The 15,223-nt window shown below is 42.1% G+C and overlaps 1 protein-coding gene across 7 annotated transcripts in view; it reads left to right on the forward strand.

The window, feature by feature from the left end:
• The window catches only part of TENM3 (teneurin transmembrane protein 3), a 620,275-nt gene that overhangs the window by 511,463 nt on the left and 93,589 nt on the right, over positions 1-15,223 (forward strand). For all 7 annotated transcript variants that reach the window (XM_053916510.1, XM_053916509.2, XM_053916511.1 and 4 more), the window contains 5 exons: positions 4,592-4,802; positions 5,239-5,340; positions 5,524-5,718; positions 6,832-7,032; positions 12,176-12,361. In XM_053916510.1, the coding sequence (XP_053772485.1) occupies positions 4,592-4,802; positions 5,239-5,340; positions 5,524-5,718; positions 6,832-7,032; positions 12,176-12,361 (895 nt within the window). The remainder of the gene's footprint in view (positions 1-4,591; positions 4,803-5,238; positions 5,341-5,523; positions 5,719-6,831; positions 7,033-12,175; positions 12,362-15,223) is intronic.

Genomic DNA, 15,223 nt, shown 5'->3' on the forward strand with positions numbered 1-15,223 from the left:
AGTGATCTTGAGGTTTTTGAATTGGTAGGAAGAACAGCACTTTCTTCTGGCTTGCTTTAACCATTATCGATTGATCAAAATATACTAAACTGTGTGAGAAACTTAATGAATATGGAGCATCATCGGAGCACCTAGTCAAACACCACGGATTTTCAAGTGATTTACAAAGATTCTGTGGTATTTTCAGATGACCTGATTCCTTCCATGTAGTATATGCATAACATTTTCATCTCAGCCATGTATTCATTGTATTGAAACTGTATTTTTTTTACTTTATGCCAGATTTGCCTTGAGTAAAGAAATTATTGGGGCATAAACATAACTATGATGATAGGAACTTCATCAACGCAAGCCATAATTTCTCATCTACAAATGATGAACAATGAAATCAAAAGACAAAAGCTTTATAGATGACCAAGGATGCTCACATTAGTGTGACTCTCAAAACCATAGACTCAGAGAACTTCAGCATCAGTCTCTTGCATGAAGACCACTTCACAATAAGAGTCACGATGGAGGGGCACCAGCAATAACCCCACAGGCTTTTTCATAAGCTAATATAGGGTCATGGTGTGTAAATAGGAAATTGTGGTTTAAAGGAGGTCCCGTTATGTCTAAGAGAAATTATTTAAATTACCTACCATAAAATCGGGGCTCAGACATTTCCCCAAGATCAGCTAATATTATGTTAGTAAATACAAGAATTCCAAAAATGTAAGACAGGCTTCATTTAAATTGACAATTGGATGAACTTAAAGTTATACTTGATGACCAGTTTTTTTACCCATGGAATTCCATGCTGACTTTAGCTTGATTTATAAAATGGAGACTAGAAGGTTTTCATCTACGCCTTTTGTTATGTAACTTTTGTGAGCAATGGCTTTTCTAGCACAGAAATTTGAAATAGGAAATTATAAAGACAAATGGATCATATACTAATAAAAATTACATATTTAAAAAAAGGTGAGCAAGAAAATTTGAACATGCTTTCTATAATGTCATTGTGGATCCAGGAAAATTGTCATATACTCACATAAATTATATAGTTGTAAAATTTTTAATTCTACGCTTTGGTGTATTCATTTTCCTGACTTAACATTTTTCAAATCAACACTACTGAATCTCTCTCTTTAATCTCGATGCATAAAATACTCCTTATTGTGTGCTAGTGTTCGATTTTAGATTACAGCTGACTCCACTTTATCTCATAGGTGACGCTAACTAGGATGCAATAACCACACTCTCTCCAATGGAGGTGGGCGTCTGTAATGTCCGTTGTAACAGATAGATTGAATTTATAACAATATTCCAGTGAAATAGAAAAAATATATTTTACTCACTGGAACCACCTGCATGAGTAAGTTATTTTTGTGTAACTCAAACACATTAGCTGTAAGCTAATAGATGGCACGACAGTGAATGTGGAACCTATAAAGTAAATTCCAAAACTAATTTCAGAAAAAAATGTCCTATGTGTCATGCACGCCAAAAGTTTATTTAAAGATTTGGGGTTGGCTCTTTGCAAGTCATGTATACAAGGTTAGAGAAACAAAAGGTGCGGTTTCAGGTTTTCACACACTTCTTCTGTATTTAAACACAGTGTACATGAAATCCACTGTTCTTTTCCACCACAATACATGCTTTTAAGTAGGTTAGACTTTTCCTTGAGCTCCACCGTTACTAGAGTTCCTTTACCTGGTTTATTCAAGATCAACAGAGCAAACTACTGTTTCGGAGTTCCGTGTTTAATCATGAAATATGCTATAAAGCAGCCTCAATAGAATATTCCTCTGTCTCTGGGACACATTAAATAAATCAACCTGAAATAATTAAAATTGGCCAGCCATTCAGAATAGTCACTTGAGTTTTGAAAGGCTTTGTGACCCTGTATAAAACTCTCTGTTAGCTGCCAAGGAGTCACCTGACTAGCTTTTCCCTGATGCCCAACACATCCTGCTGGGCAAGTGCGAAGCCTAAGGAGGTTGTTTAATGCCTTCCAGTTAATAGTGTCCCGTGTCATTTAAGCACATGTGCGTGAACGCGGTTTGAGAATGGGGTTGGAAACCTGGGTCCTGAGCACACACTTCTACCCACTCTTTGACCTTCTGACCTTGACACAATCACGTAACTTCTCTGCCCCTTAGTGTCTACCTGTAAAATGAAAGAATGAGGGCAGATAATCTGTGGAGTCTCCTCCTCCTCTGTGTTCCAGTGACTCATGACGAGACTTTGCCACCACCAAAGCAAGTTGATTTAAGAACACAGTTAAGTGTTCATAGATTCTGAGTTCTCGTCACTTTAATAACTGAAGTGAGGTAAGCATACAGAGAGCCTGTTCAGAAATGAGCCACCAAGATGCCTTGATCAAGTATAAGGATTATCTCTATGAAAGCTCCCCCAGTGGCGAAACTGAGTTTTGTCCAAAAATAGCGTGAGATCTTATGACTCGCCTGCACAAAAAAATCCACTTCTCCATCTTATGAGCAAACCACGGCAAAGCAAACCACAAGTCACTTGAGTTTGCCTATATTTGGTTATTTCACACCCTAAAAACAAAGGTTATTAAACATTTCTATTCCGTATCATTTATTCACTTTTTATAGAGGTGGTTTCAGCGTGGAGTAGGGCATTGTCTTTAGGTAGTTGAGTGACTCTTCTGAAGTCCTGTGGGAAATGCCCCCCCCTCCCCTCGCCAAAAGAGCCTAGAGCTGGGTGGACTGTGATCACCTGCCAGCTGCTCCCCACCTCCTCACCCCACCCTCCTCTCCAGCCTCGTGTTGCTGTTCCCGGTGTGATGCGAACAGTGTTTTCTATGGTAACGGTAATAATTATGAGTAGTTCAAAAGACCAGTTAAAACTCAAAATGTTCTCCCTTTCGGTTTCCATTCATTGTGCTTCACGTTAGAGGACCACGGTGTTTACATGCAGTGGGGCTGTGTTTCGGCCGTGCTGACACAGGCGTTTCTCTCTGATGAGAACATGAATGGCTTGTTTGAGATAAAAGCACCTTTCAAAAGCCCTGATTTCGTTTTCCTCTGATAATTTCAGAATATAATTCCAGTGAAATTTTTGCAAGCCAAATAGCCACAGTAGTCATTATATTCATCCTTGTTAAGATATAAATGCAAACACAAAGTTGGAATACTAATTAACTAATAGCTTTTTGTATATTTTCACAGTGAAATGATGCAGTTTTACTACACAGCAGAAATTGTTTCATATTTAAATAAGAATTTTAGTACGTCAGGAGGTGAATTAGCTATTCTAACTTCTATTTATTAGTAATAATAAAAGTCTGTAATCAGTCCAGTGGCAACACATTGAACTGTGAATCTCAGAATCTCAACAACTGATGTTATGCCTGTTTGACTGTATTAAGGGATTCATATAAAGACCTTTTTTAAAAACGAACACTGGTGAAATCCCATTTACGGAGTCCATCGGAAAGTAGAGTATGGATAGCTCACACGCCCAGTGCTGTAACAATGATTAATATGTAGAGCACTTTACTATACTTACAGCACACACCTCAGGAAGAGATGAAACTAGGTTACAGACTAGAGAAACTGAATCACTCTCCTTCTCAGAAAGTTATCGAACAAGTTTATTAAAACTCTGTTGGAAAGTCTTTGCGATGTCTTCCAAGTTCACTGCATTATCTCTGGTGACAAAATTTTACCCCGCTATTACCAACAATATTACATACTTTTAATTATCTTTAAATTCTCCAGTTAAACTCTAGCTACCCAATGTTCATGATTAATCTTACTAAAACAAGACCGAAGTTTAATGATGAGTGACATGATAATGGGGCGTGCTCGTATTATTCCATCTCTTCAGAAGCCCTCTCTTCTTTCATTTTTTTGACTTTTAATCAACGATGTAAAGGCCCCTTGTTATTTGTTTGTAATCTAACTGTAACTACGTGAAATCCCGCGGGTTTCTCCACGGTGTGGGGATGGGCATGTCAGGTCACAGAGAGCAGAAGAGCATCACAGAGGACACAGTCCGAGGTTTGAGCAAGGTGCACTTGAGATCCCGTCCCAGCTCCACCGCGAACAGACAGACGTGTGGCCCTGCCCAAGCTCAGGAGTGTCAGCTGGCTTCGTCCGTCAAGTGTAATACTCGTGCCTTCCTAGGAGGGTTGCCAGAGGGTCATAAATCATCCTGGCATGGAGTAAGTGTGCAGGCGCTCACTCTGTGAGTGTTAACTAGAACACTGGGCAGTAGTGCTCCTAGTGGTCCAAGGAGGAGGCTGCTGGTTCGCAGTGTTCTAGATTTGTGTTCGTTTCCCCAAAGTGCCTACGCTCATCAAGCTGTTTGTCAGTCCGATGAACGACATACGTGTGGAAGCCATGTTGCCCCATAAGGAAAAACACGACCTGTGAAGTGTAAATGCCACGCGTGTGCACAGTAGGCAGCTTTCATCATCCCTGGAAGGTCTGTGCACAGAAAACCTGTCAACCAGAGCTTTCTTTTTTAATAGTGAGCTTGTTGGAGCAAAAGAGAAGAGGGGGAAGAAGAGAGAAGCAGCCACAATCGATCACAATATTTGTGGCCACTAAACCCTTTTGCTTGTCCCTGCCTTCAGTATGACTTCGTCGAGCTCCTGGATGGCAGCAGGTTGATCGCCAGAGAGCAGAGGAACCTTCTGGAGCCGGAAAGAGCTGGGCGGCAGGCGAGGTCCGTCAGCCTCCACGAGGCCGGCTTCATCCAGTACCTGGATTCCGGAATCTGGCATCTGGCTTTCTACAACGATGGGAAAAATGCGGAGCAGGTGTCTTTCAATACCATCGTCATAGGTAAGAACGGCCTTCCGGGGACCTCTTTCAGGGCTACAGGCTCAACACTGTGGCGAATAGAAACGCAATGGTCTCTACCAACATTGCTGCTACCTAGGGTGGTAGAGCCTGAGGCTCACTGTGAGGAATAGCTTTAAATTGTGCGCTTATGAATATGTGCCGAACGATGAGGCCCGGAAGAAAGTGTTACTTGGACGTGTGTTGGGGGGACTGCCTTGTGCAAACACCTAAGCACACCTGCCTGTGGACCGGCAGCTCCGTGATTCACTATTGGAATCATCGAGGGTAAGGAAGCCTGTTTTGGTGATGGAACTAGCCAGCCCTACCTCCCTCAACATGTATCCACAATGATCAAAGGGCCACCGTTGACCTTGGGGTTGACCTTGGGCCAGAGACAGGCGACACAATAAGCGTTTGTCCTTTCTCTTTGCTTCAGAGTCTGTGGTGGAGTGCCCCCGGAATTGCCATGGAAATGGAGAGTGTGTTTCTGGAACTTGCCATTGTTTCCCGGGATTTCTGGGTCCAGATTGTTCAAGAGGTATGCGAGTCCAATTGTTTTTCCTTAAGCCAAGATAAATAAGCCACTGAAACGCGAGTAATTCAGGAGAGGACCAAGACAGGAGAGAAAGGGGGGAACTGGCAGACAGACGGCTCGCCCCGGCGCTGGCTTTTCTTTCAAAAGATGCAGCTGCTGATGGCGGTGTTGTGTTTTGTTTCACAGCAGCCTGTCCGGTCCTGTGCAGCGGCAACGGGCAGTACTCCAAGGGGCGCTGCCTGTGCTTCAGCGGCTGGAAGGGCACGGAGTGCGACGTGCCGACCACGCAGTGCATCGACCCGCAGTGCGGGGGCCGGGGGATTTGCATCATGGGCTCTTGTGCTTGCAACTCAGGGTACAAAGGAGAGAACTGTGAAGAAGGTAAACATGACAGTGTTTACAGAAGTCTATTGTCATCTTCGCAAAAAGAAACAGATTAAAGTCGTAATCTTCCGTGCGGCAGACCCATCTTTTATTTGCCTCCTTATGAAAGTCGTTTTGATTTCCATGCTTGTGGATACATTGTTTTATTAGCATGTGAAGTAATATAAAGAACGAACACTAAAGAGCCAGGCCCCTTTGCTCTTTCTCAGTCGTGTGAATAATTCTTTTTTGTTTTTTTTCCTTTGAGAAAGTAAGCAAACATTTGCATCTTCAAACCAGCAGTAGACTGTTTTGGGAGGATTTTGTTTTTTTTTTTAACAGATCTTCGTATTGATGCCAGCTTTTAAATCAGGCATTTTTGGCATCTCGAGAAAGACAGACTATTGAACACAATAACTAGTGAAGAAGAACAACATCCCGGGTTTGTTCCTTCTGTCTGTAGTGGCCATAGTCGGGATGCTACACTGTGAAATGCAGTAGAATTGTTTTTTTCTAAAAGCAGAAAAACACCGTATCGGTTCTTCAGCCAAATTGATTTTATTGATCCGCACACACAAAGTAATACAATTAAGTCCCTGGAATTAAATTTTCAGGCCACTGACCCTACGAGTGTAAAGTTTTATTGAGTCCAATTGCTAAATTAAATCTCGTCATCTAAAGCACATTAAAGTGAATTAAGAAAGATAGAGAGTATGCAACTCATTCATTTCTCAAACAGTCTGAGGGTCCCACACAGCTGTCCACGCTCCGTGGTTGAGGGGTAGGTCAGCCAATCCAGTTCTGTTATAGAAAAGCCAATATTTGTTACTCTCCGGGTAGGCAGAACAGAGAGCTGGGGTCTGAAATCTCGAGAGCATGCATGTGTAATTAATTTATGAAAACTACAGATCCTCTCAAGCATCTCAGTTACCTACATGGCGTGATTCTTAATGCTTTATTGCATAACACTTTGCATTTTTCAGAAACAAGGTCTTGAAATTGCTAGGTATATATTTCAGGATCCAACCTGTTTCTATAAACGAGGTGGGGATTTCATTCTTTATTCTGCGTGTACTGTGAATGGCATCTCCAGGATTTAATCGTGAGATGGCCCTCTGCTCTTTCCCCCAGCTGACTGTCTGGACCCCGGCTGTTCTAACCACGGTGTGTGCATCCACGGAGAATGTCACTGCAGCCCAGGCTGGGGCGGCAGCAACTGTGAAATCCTGAAGACCATGTGTCCAGACCAGTGCTCTGGCCATGGGACGTACCTTCAAGAAAGCGGCTCCTGCACCTGCGACCCTAATTGGACTGGCCCAGACTGCTCAAATGGTGAGGTTCATGAGCGTGGTGCAATTGAGTGCCCAACATTGTTTAGCTGAAGATTAGGATGCAACGTTTAAAATACCCTTTAAATGTAATATGGATTTTATTAAAGTGATTGTTTATCCCTGGCTGGTATGGCTCAGCTGATTGGAGCATCATCTCGTAGACTGAAAGGTCACAGGTTCGATTCCAGGTCGGGACATATGCCTGGGTTTCGCGTTCGTTCCCTGGTTTGGGGCGTGCAAGAGGCAACCACCCGATGTTTCTCTTTCACATCCATGTTTCTCTCCCTCCTTTCCCCTCTCTCTAAAATCAATAAGCATATCCTCAAGTGAGGATTAAAAATAAGTGATTGTTTATAGAAATAAATATTAAAGAATAATGAAATTTCCTTCTAAAAAGGAAAGAAACAGGCTTAATCAATTTGTCATTAAAATGTCTTCTTTAGTGTCACTGTGAAGAATAATCTCTCATTTCTGTAAAGCGCTCTGTCTCCTCAACTCTCACAGCCTGTGTAGGGCTTGGGCGTCTAAGCACATTACCTCATGGCAGAGAAGATGCTTTTAAAAATTATTGCACAACATTAGGCTAAACATGGTCACAGTCAACAATCTACAGATACAGACAAGAGATGTAAATAGTGGTTCGGCACTGAATGTTTAATTATCATGCAGGCATATCTCAGGGATATTGCGGGTTCGGTTCCAGGCCCCCGCAATAAAGTGAGTTGTAATCTTTTTGCTGGTGGAAGATCTTGCCTTCAGCTTATAAAGAATGCAACACCCGTGAAGCACAATAAAATGAGGTGTGCTTGTAATATGATCATAAGAGAAATGCAGGTGGTAACTGTACTCAGTCGGGGTGTTACTGAGCACCAGCTACGGGCGTGGCCTCTGTGACGGGCCTACAGGGACAAATGAACAACGTCATTCCTGACTCCTGGAAGAGTGGCTTTCACGTGTTTGACCTGATGACCGACTGTCATCTTAAATACATTTTTACTTGTGACCTAATCTACATATTCGTGCACATACGTAACTGAAACAAGAGCTGTCCAAAGTGACCAACACTGACACTCTTTCACAGGTCTATTCTATTCTATTCTTTTCTTTTTAATTCTGTTTGCAACCCATGAGTTAAATTCATGGCCCACTCATGAGCCACACAGTTTGAAAAGAGGCTGTTCTACACAAGAAAATTGCAGTGGAATTGGGCAGATAAGATGAACACACATGAAATGCTTAGAAACCAGTACCTTCCAGTTTAACATTTTATTGAGTTTTACATGGAAAAATATGCTACATTCAGTCAACATCCAGGGGAAGGATCCTGCCTTGGGGCATATGGAAAGTTCTCAAAGACTAAATAGGAATGGGGGGCAAATACAATAGATTAATTTTTTTTAAGTAAGTTCTCAAAGAGACTTTTATTAACATTTCTGCCTTCTTTTAAAGATCGAAGAAGTATAGGGGTGGAGAAGAATATTTTTTGACTCAGGAAGAATATTGGAAAGTACTCGAGAGCTTGAATTCTAAAATCAGATACTTGGATTCATATCCAATCTTTATAGTAACCTCAGGCAAATTAATATATGCTTCAGATTACTCACCTATAAAATGGATTTAATGATAAGGTATTTGTCAGAGATGCTGTGGAAACCACTTGAATTAGTGCCATATTAAGTACTTAGTACAGTGCTTAGCTTGTGGTATAATCTAACTATAGCTCCCAGCACCACTACTACTATTAGCAAAGACCCAACAGTGAGAATATCTATACACATGGGACAGTGAAGGCCATGTAGTTGGAGGCAAAAATTAGTCCAGGCCCAAATATGGGGAATGCAGTTTGGTGTCCAACCTGCGGCCCACAGGCCACCTGCAGCCCAGGATGGCTGCGAATGTGGCCCAACACAAAATCGTAAATTTACTTAAAACATTATGAGATTTTTGTGTGAGTGATTACGTGTCACAATGTATTCAATGTGTGGCCCAAGACAACTCTTCTTCTTCCAGTGTGGCGCAGAGATGCCGAAAGGTTGGACACCCCTGGACTTTAGATCAGGGAGAATTTGCTAACAGTAAAGATGCGCCCCCACTGATAGGGTGAGAAGAGTGCTGGGGGACCGCTGTGCAGACGTTTGTGATGGCGGTGAGGGAGAAACAGAGGATGAGAGTTCTGCTGGATGCTTAGACCACCTGAGCAAAAGTAAATAACAAAAAACAAGGGGGAAGAAGGAGAAGGAAGAAAAGGAAAAGTGGAGGAGGAGGAGAAGCACAAATAAAAGAGAAACTTGAATAGGAAGTGCATGACTGCTAAGCAAATAACATCCAGGGAAAATAAGAGTAAAAACCCCAGTTGGGGGCTGGGTTGTAGACACCCTCGAAGGTCTCACTAAAGGGTCTGGAAATCATCACCAACCGACCCTCATCAAGCATAGGGGCACAGCATTATTTTAAATAACACATTAACTTGTTTTGTCCTCCTTTCTTCAAAATATATTCTATAATTACAAGAATCAAAATTGGCTAAATCAAAATTTAGTTATTTCCATTGAGTTTCTATTTACATTTTCAGCTTTTATACTAAAAATGTATCCCACAAAGATAGCCACTTAAAGTTCATAGACATAATCACTTGCATAGCAAAGCACTTAGTTCCAAGTCCTTTCTGCCTCCGGCTACAAAATACACTCAATAATCCTAGTTATCAAGTAACACTTGTTAGAAAGATTATCTTTCTAATTTGTTTCTGACAATTATACAAGTAAGAAAGGAGTAGCAAAATAGCCCCTTTTTTGTTTCATATAAAGTGATTTAACATTACCTGAATTATTTTATAAAGGATAGTTTGTAACTTACATTAAGTAACTAAAAGACAGTTCAGTCTTCTTTATAGTGATATTGCTATGAATAGCAAAGAAGATATAAATGTTAATTAAAATACTAATTTGGCTGCCACAATCATGTATCATTATTTTATATATTTAGGCTAATTTTTATGCCGATGTAATTTTTTTCTATTGGGAAATCTCATTACCTATATACAAAACGGCTTCATCCTATTTGTCTTTTATCTCCAGGGCAAAGCAGAAACTTAACTCTCAATAATGTATAGTACTCTTCTTTGGAGGAATATAAGCACTGAATAAACTTGGCTATTAGCTGCAAAAAAGACAGAAAACTTACTTAGAATTATTACTAACAATCTCAAATGTGCATGCACACACCCTGAGAAAGTATCTGGATTCAGGTGCCTCAAATTTATCTACACATTGCACAGTTCTCATTTACAGCTACAAAGACACTGCTCATTTACATGTGCGACTTAAAGTTCAGTAGCAGTATAATTCTGAGTTCTTTACTGAATCCTAGAGCGAAGCACTTTGCCAGCTGCCTCTTCTGGTGGTGAGGCGATGACCTCCAGATATCTAAATTCAATAAGAGAGCAGATTTTACACCCAAAGAAACATTTGGTTAAGCTGCTGAAAGAGAAGAAATGAATTACTTCCCGCAGAAAGTTTGTAGGTTTGAAAGCAATAGAACTTCCCTCTATCTTCATCAGCAGTTTGCCCATTAATTAGCCCTTCAATTACACTTCAATTAAATTAACTCTAATTAATAAGTTCATTACAAAGCTCGACGCACCTTGCTCAAAGCTAGTGTGCTGAACGCTGATAAACACCTTCACCCTAATGGAAAATTGATTCGCGTGCGTAAAAAGGGTGCCTCAGAAAGAAACCTCCCTCTTCTGGAGCCCAGCTGACGTTCTGTTCCTCTGAAGTTAATCAAACCATCTTAGATCTCTTAATCAAAAATTTAATTCAAACGAGATAGAAAACGGGGCATGAAAAACACGCACTACTCTCCTCCAGTTAATAGTCCTGGCTGTTGTTTACGAGAAACGTTACAACTCTCACGGCACCTTGACGGGGCGCTTAAAATTCTGCAGCACTTTGAGACAGAGAAGGATGGCGTCTGAGAAATGTTATTTGGGCAAAGAGTGGGGAAAATAGGAGCACGTGACTACATAACCAGTTACCATTTTTTTAATTTAAAAGTAAGGCTACAGTCCATGTTCTGTTTGTTCGAAATGACTTCAGGGTTTTAATGTTTGGCATTTTTGTTGCAAGAAAACCCAAACTAAACAATAGTCTTGCAACCTTAGAAAAAAGCAATAATTTTATTTAACCTTAAATTTAGAGAGTAAAAAATGAAATAACCTTATAACTTGTCTCTCTTTGACTCTCCCTCAATTGGATCTAGTAAAAGAAAGCTTTTTAAGAAAAAAAATTACTCCTGACACCTGAATTCTTTTTCAAGACCTAACCTATAGGTTTTAAAGTCCTTGGGTCACTTACGCCGCTACTAGAATTCAGTAATTCTAGTAAATGAAAAGCTTGCTTTTCAAATGACACAGTCAGTAGTTACATCGATTAACCTGGTTCTCCACTGTGGTTTTGCTAAGCAACTTGTGTCTGCCAACAGTGCAAATTTACAAATGGGAAAACCAGGACTTCCGTATGTACACTGCATGCCTGTGTTTCAGAAGCAAGCTGAAGTGCATACTACACTAGATTTTTTTAATGAAAGTTTTGGAATATTTTAAAATTTTAAACTCTAGTATTAGAAAGAATGCTTTTTCAATTTTTTTCTGTGGGGGTGAAACCCAACTATTGTTAGATGCCTGTGTAGACAGTGAAATAATTCATTAGTTAATACTGATTTGATGCAGTAACACATGTGCATGCGTTCTTGGCTCCCAAAAGATATCTCGGGTACATATGTGTGTATGTGTGTTTTCCTCTCGTTATGAATCATGTGTTGTTTGTTAGTAGCCTGTGTACATGTGTGTATACATACATGTATAGAAGATGGGAAGTTATAACAAAATTTCCATGTGTATTTTATGCACAGTCACAGTAGCATACACAATTAAATGATGAATTTTAAAAAGTGAGCCTCTAACTTGAATATTCTGAGGAGTAGTCACTGAAATTTATTTAGTATATAAATACTTGGGATTTCTTTTTGGTGATTGTGTTTTGCACCTTCACACACTGGAGTTTCGGGTGTAGCACGCAGGATCTGTGCCCCTTCTCACTCCCTGCTGCTCTTCTCTACCGCCCCCGCCCCCTTTCTCAACGCAGAGATATGCTCCGTGGACTGCGGCTCGCACGGAGTGTGCATGGGCGGCACCTGTCGCTGCGAGGAAGGCTGGACAGGCCCAGCGTGCAGCCAGAGAGCCTGCCACCCCCGCTGCGCGGAGCATGGGACCTGCAAGGACGGCAAGTGCGAATGCAGCCAGGGCTGGAACGGAGAGCACTGCACCATCGGTAGGCCGGCGGCTCCCCACCCCTCCCGTGCCGTGCAAGAGCGCGGTGTTGGCTGGTTTTCTACTTGGAAAAGCAACAAAGGAGGAACACGCTCACACACACACTCACAGACACAGACCACAGCATGGTGGTTACCAGAGGTGGGGGAGCGGGGGATAGTAGAAGGTAAAGGGAGTCCAATAGATGGCAGGAGGAGATTCGACCTTGGGAGGTGAACACACTGTACGGTATACAGACAACGTATCATAGAGTTGTATGCTTGAAGCCCGTATAATTTTATTAACTAGAGTCCTCCCAAAACATTGTTAAATTTTTATAATTTTTGAAAAATTGCAAAAGGAAAGAACAGCTCATGTCTTCTCGTTAATTTTACTCACTTTTATTAAACAGGAAATTTTTTTTAAGATTGTCATTTTACAGTGTCAGCCTAGTTCTTTTTAGAACAATTGTCATGGGTATGAAGTATGGGAATTTTTTATTCACTGTTTTTTGTGATGGCCACAAAAATGGATGGACATAAAGATGATTTATTTTCTTACTTATAAATGAGCTTTCCGTGGACATTACTTCTCAGAGTTCTATATTGCCATTGAATAACAAGAAAATATATTTTATTTTTAAAAAGTCTAACTTTGCCCTCTCGGGTTTCTATAGATTCCAGAATCACACGGCTTTGCACTAGTCGCTGTAATAGTACCGAATTTTCTAGGTATTTGGTGCCAATCGTTGAACGACACAGGTTTGAACTGGGCGGGTAACTGGCTTTTTCCCAACAGTACCTCCACCGTGTTCGACCCACAGCGGGCAGTCTGCGGACGCAGAGGGCCAAATGTACGCACTGCTGTAGAGCTTTTCTCAGGGGCCTGAGCCTCTGAGGAGTTCGGTGTCCATGGGGAGTCCGGGAGCCAGTCCTCCATAGATACAGAGGGACAACTTAGGTTTATAGGGAGTCAAGAGTTACATGCGGATTAGAAGCAGTGGCCCCGGGCCATGCCTTGTTTAGGGGTCGACTGTAATGTATTTCTGCCTCACCTCAGTGAAAGTGTATAATATGAGTTATAAATGGCATGGTCCTACAAAATTTCATAATTTGGGGCATGGCATTTCTCCACATTGGTTTGTGTCTGTAGGATAAAATTTGATAAAGTTTCTGGGGGGAGTCTTGGTATCTTAACAGTTTTCTTCTTCCAGTGTGTCTGTAAGTATTATATACTTCACCTTTTCCTTACAGGAGCTGGTTAGCCAGGAACTGTTTCAAGGGCAAATTGAAATCACTTACATCTTTGGCGTGATTGTATCTTTGTAAAGTGTCATCAGGCCCCTTCCAATCTTACCGACATTTGTGTCAAGGATCCCACTGTCACCCCAACGTGTGGTGACCCTCTAGCCGTCCCTAAGGGACCCAGGGGGGTTGTGCTCCTGGCCCTAGTGTACCAGACAGGGATGAGAGCCAGCAGGTGGTGTCGGGAGAAGCCCACACACAACCTCCTGTGCCGTGTTTCTGCCCGGGGGAGCCCCGTGGAGCCTCGGAGATAACGGTTCTTACTGAGGCTGCTCAGGGACGTGGCCTCTGTCAGCCACAACCAACCACCCAAATGCCACACTCTCCAAAGGAAAGCAGGTGTCAAAGGCTTCAGGTGGGCAAAATAGCTTCATCAGGGCAGGGAACACCCAGCTTCACAGATGCCAGCCCTGCAAACCTCAAAAGGTCGGGCTCATCCTGTGACCTCTCACCTGCGCAGCATCTGTAGGGTCTCACTTGCTGCTAGTGAGCTTAAACCCGGGGAAGCGTGTTGTCCTAATGAGGCCGATGGCACATGCACACGTGCACAGCACCCGCAGGGCACTCCTGCCCACGATCTTGTGTGGCGTCCCCTCCTCTCCTCTGTAAGGGGGGCTTTGCAGGCCATTGGCTGCCTGTTCTGTGAACTCCAGAAAGGCAGAGAAACACTGACAACCAAGCACACTTTGTGTATCTTTCTGGGGATGCCCAGAGGACAGAGCAATAATACCCCTGTGACCGAGCAGCTCCACGCCAAGTCCCAGAAGGCCCACATCCCGGAGAAGGACAGGAATAGGCTTCTGCTCCCCACCACCTCCATACCCATCAAAAGTGAACTGGTTCTAGCTTGGGGGTGGTGGAGTGTTACATATTTGACTACGTGTATCCTAGGAAGTACAACAAACACATGTGTATCTAGTTTAGAAAACCAGGAAGTGTACTATAAAGTTCACAGGCAGTTTTAACTTGCCAACCAACAGTTATTAAATCATTCTGTTGTTCTCATTGACCTTGGCAATATTACGTGGTTAGTTTCTCAGCGCTGAGCTGATCTTGAACAACTTTTCAGTTGTCTGGCAACAAACGGGACTTTTCTTATGACTTAACATATCTTGCTGCAGTTAGTTATTAATTCCATTTCTACTGTTGCATTTTATTTTGTGGCTTTTGTACCCCATATAAGTAACAATGTGGAAAGAGCGAGCCTGCTTTATTTAAAAATAAACCCTAGAAGTGAACCTTTTAAAAGATTTGGAGAGCCTTTAAATCATTGTTTTGCTCTTTTTTTACTGTTAGAACGATTGCTCCAAATTTTGGCACACAAAGATCCCATTGGTTTTCCCCTGTCTCCTCGCTCCCTCTGTATCTGTCCACAGTGGTGCCTATGGGGCCATTTTAAAAGCGGCCTTTGCCAGCCGCTGATTGAACAACCCGGGACACGACGGCATGTTTCCGCTTTCCAGAGAGTTAACGCACTGCGCACCTCCTTTCAATTTCAGCACTTCGGCATCTGGCTGAAGAAGCTGCCACTTTATGAAAGAACACTCATAAATCAGCACGATTTTTTTTCTTTTTCCATA

This window comes from Desmodus rotundus, chromosome 13 (genome assembly GCF_022682495.2).
Source record: "Desmodus rotundus isolate HL8 chromosome 13, HLdesRot8A.1, whole genome shotgun sequence".
NCBI classification, from domain to species: domain Eukaryota; kingdom Metazoa; phylum Chordata; class Mammalia; order Chiroptera; family Phyllostomidae; genus Desmodus; species Desmodus rotundus.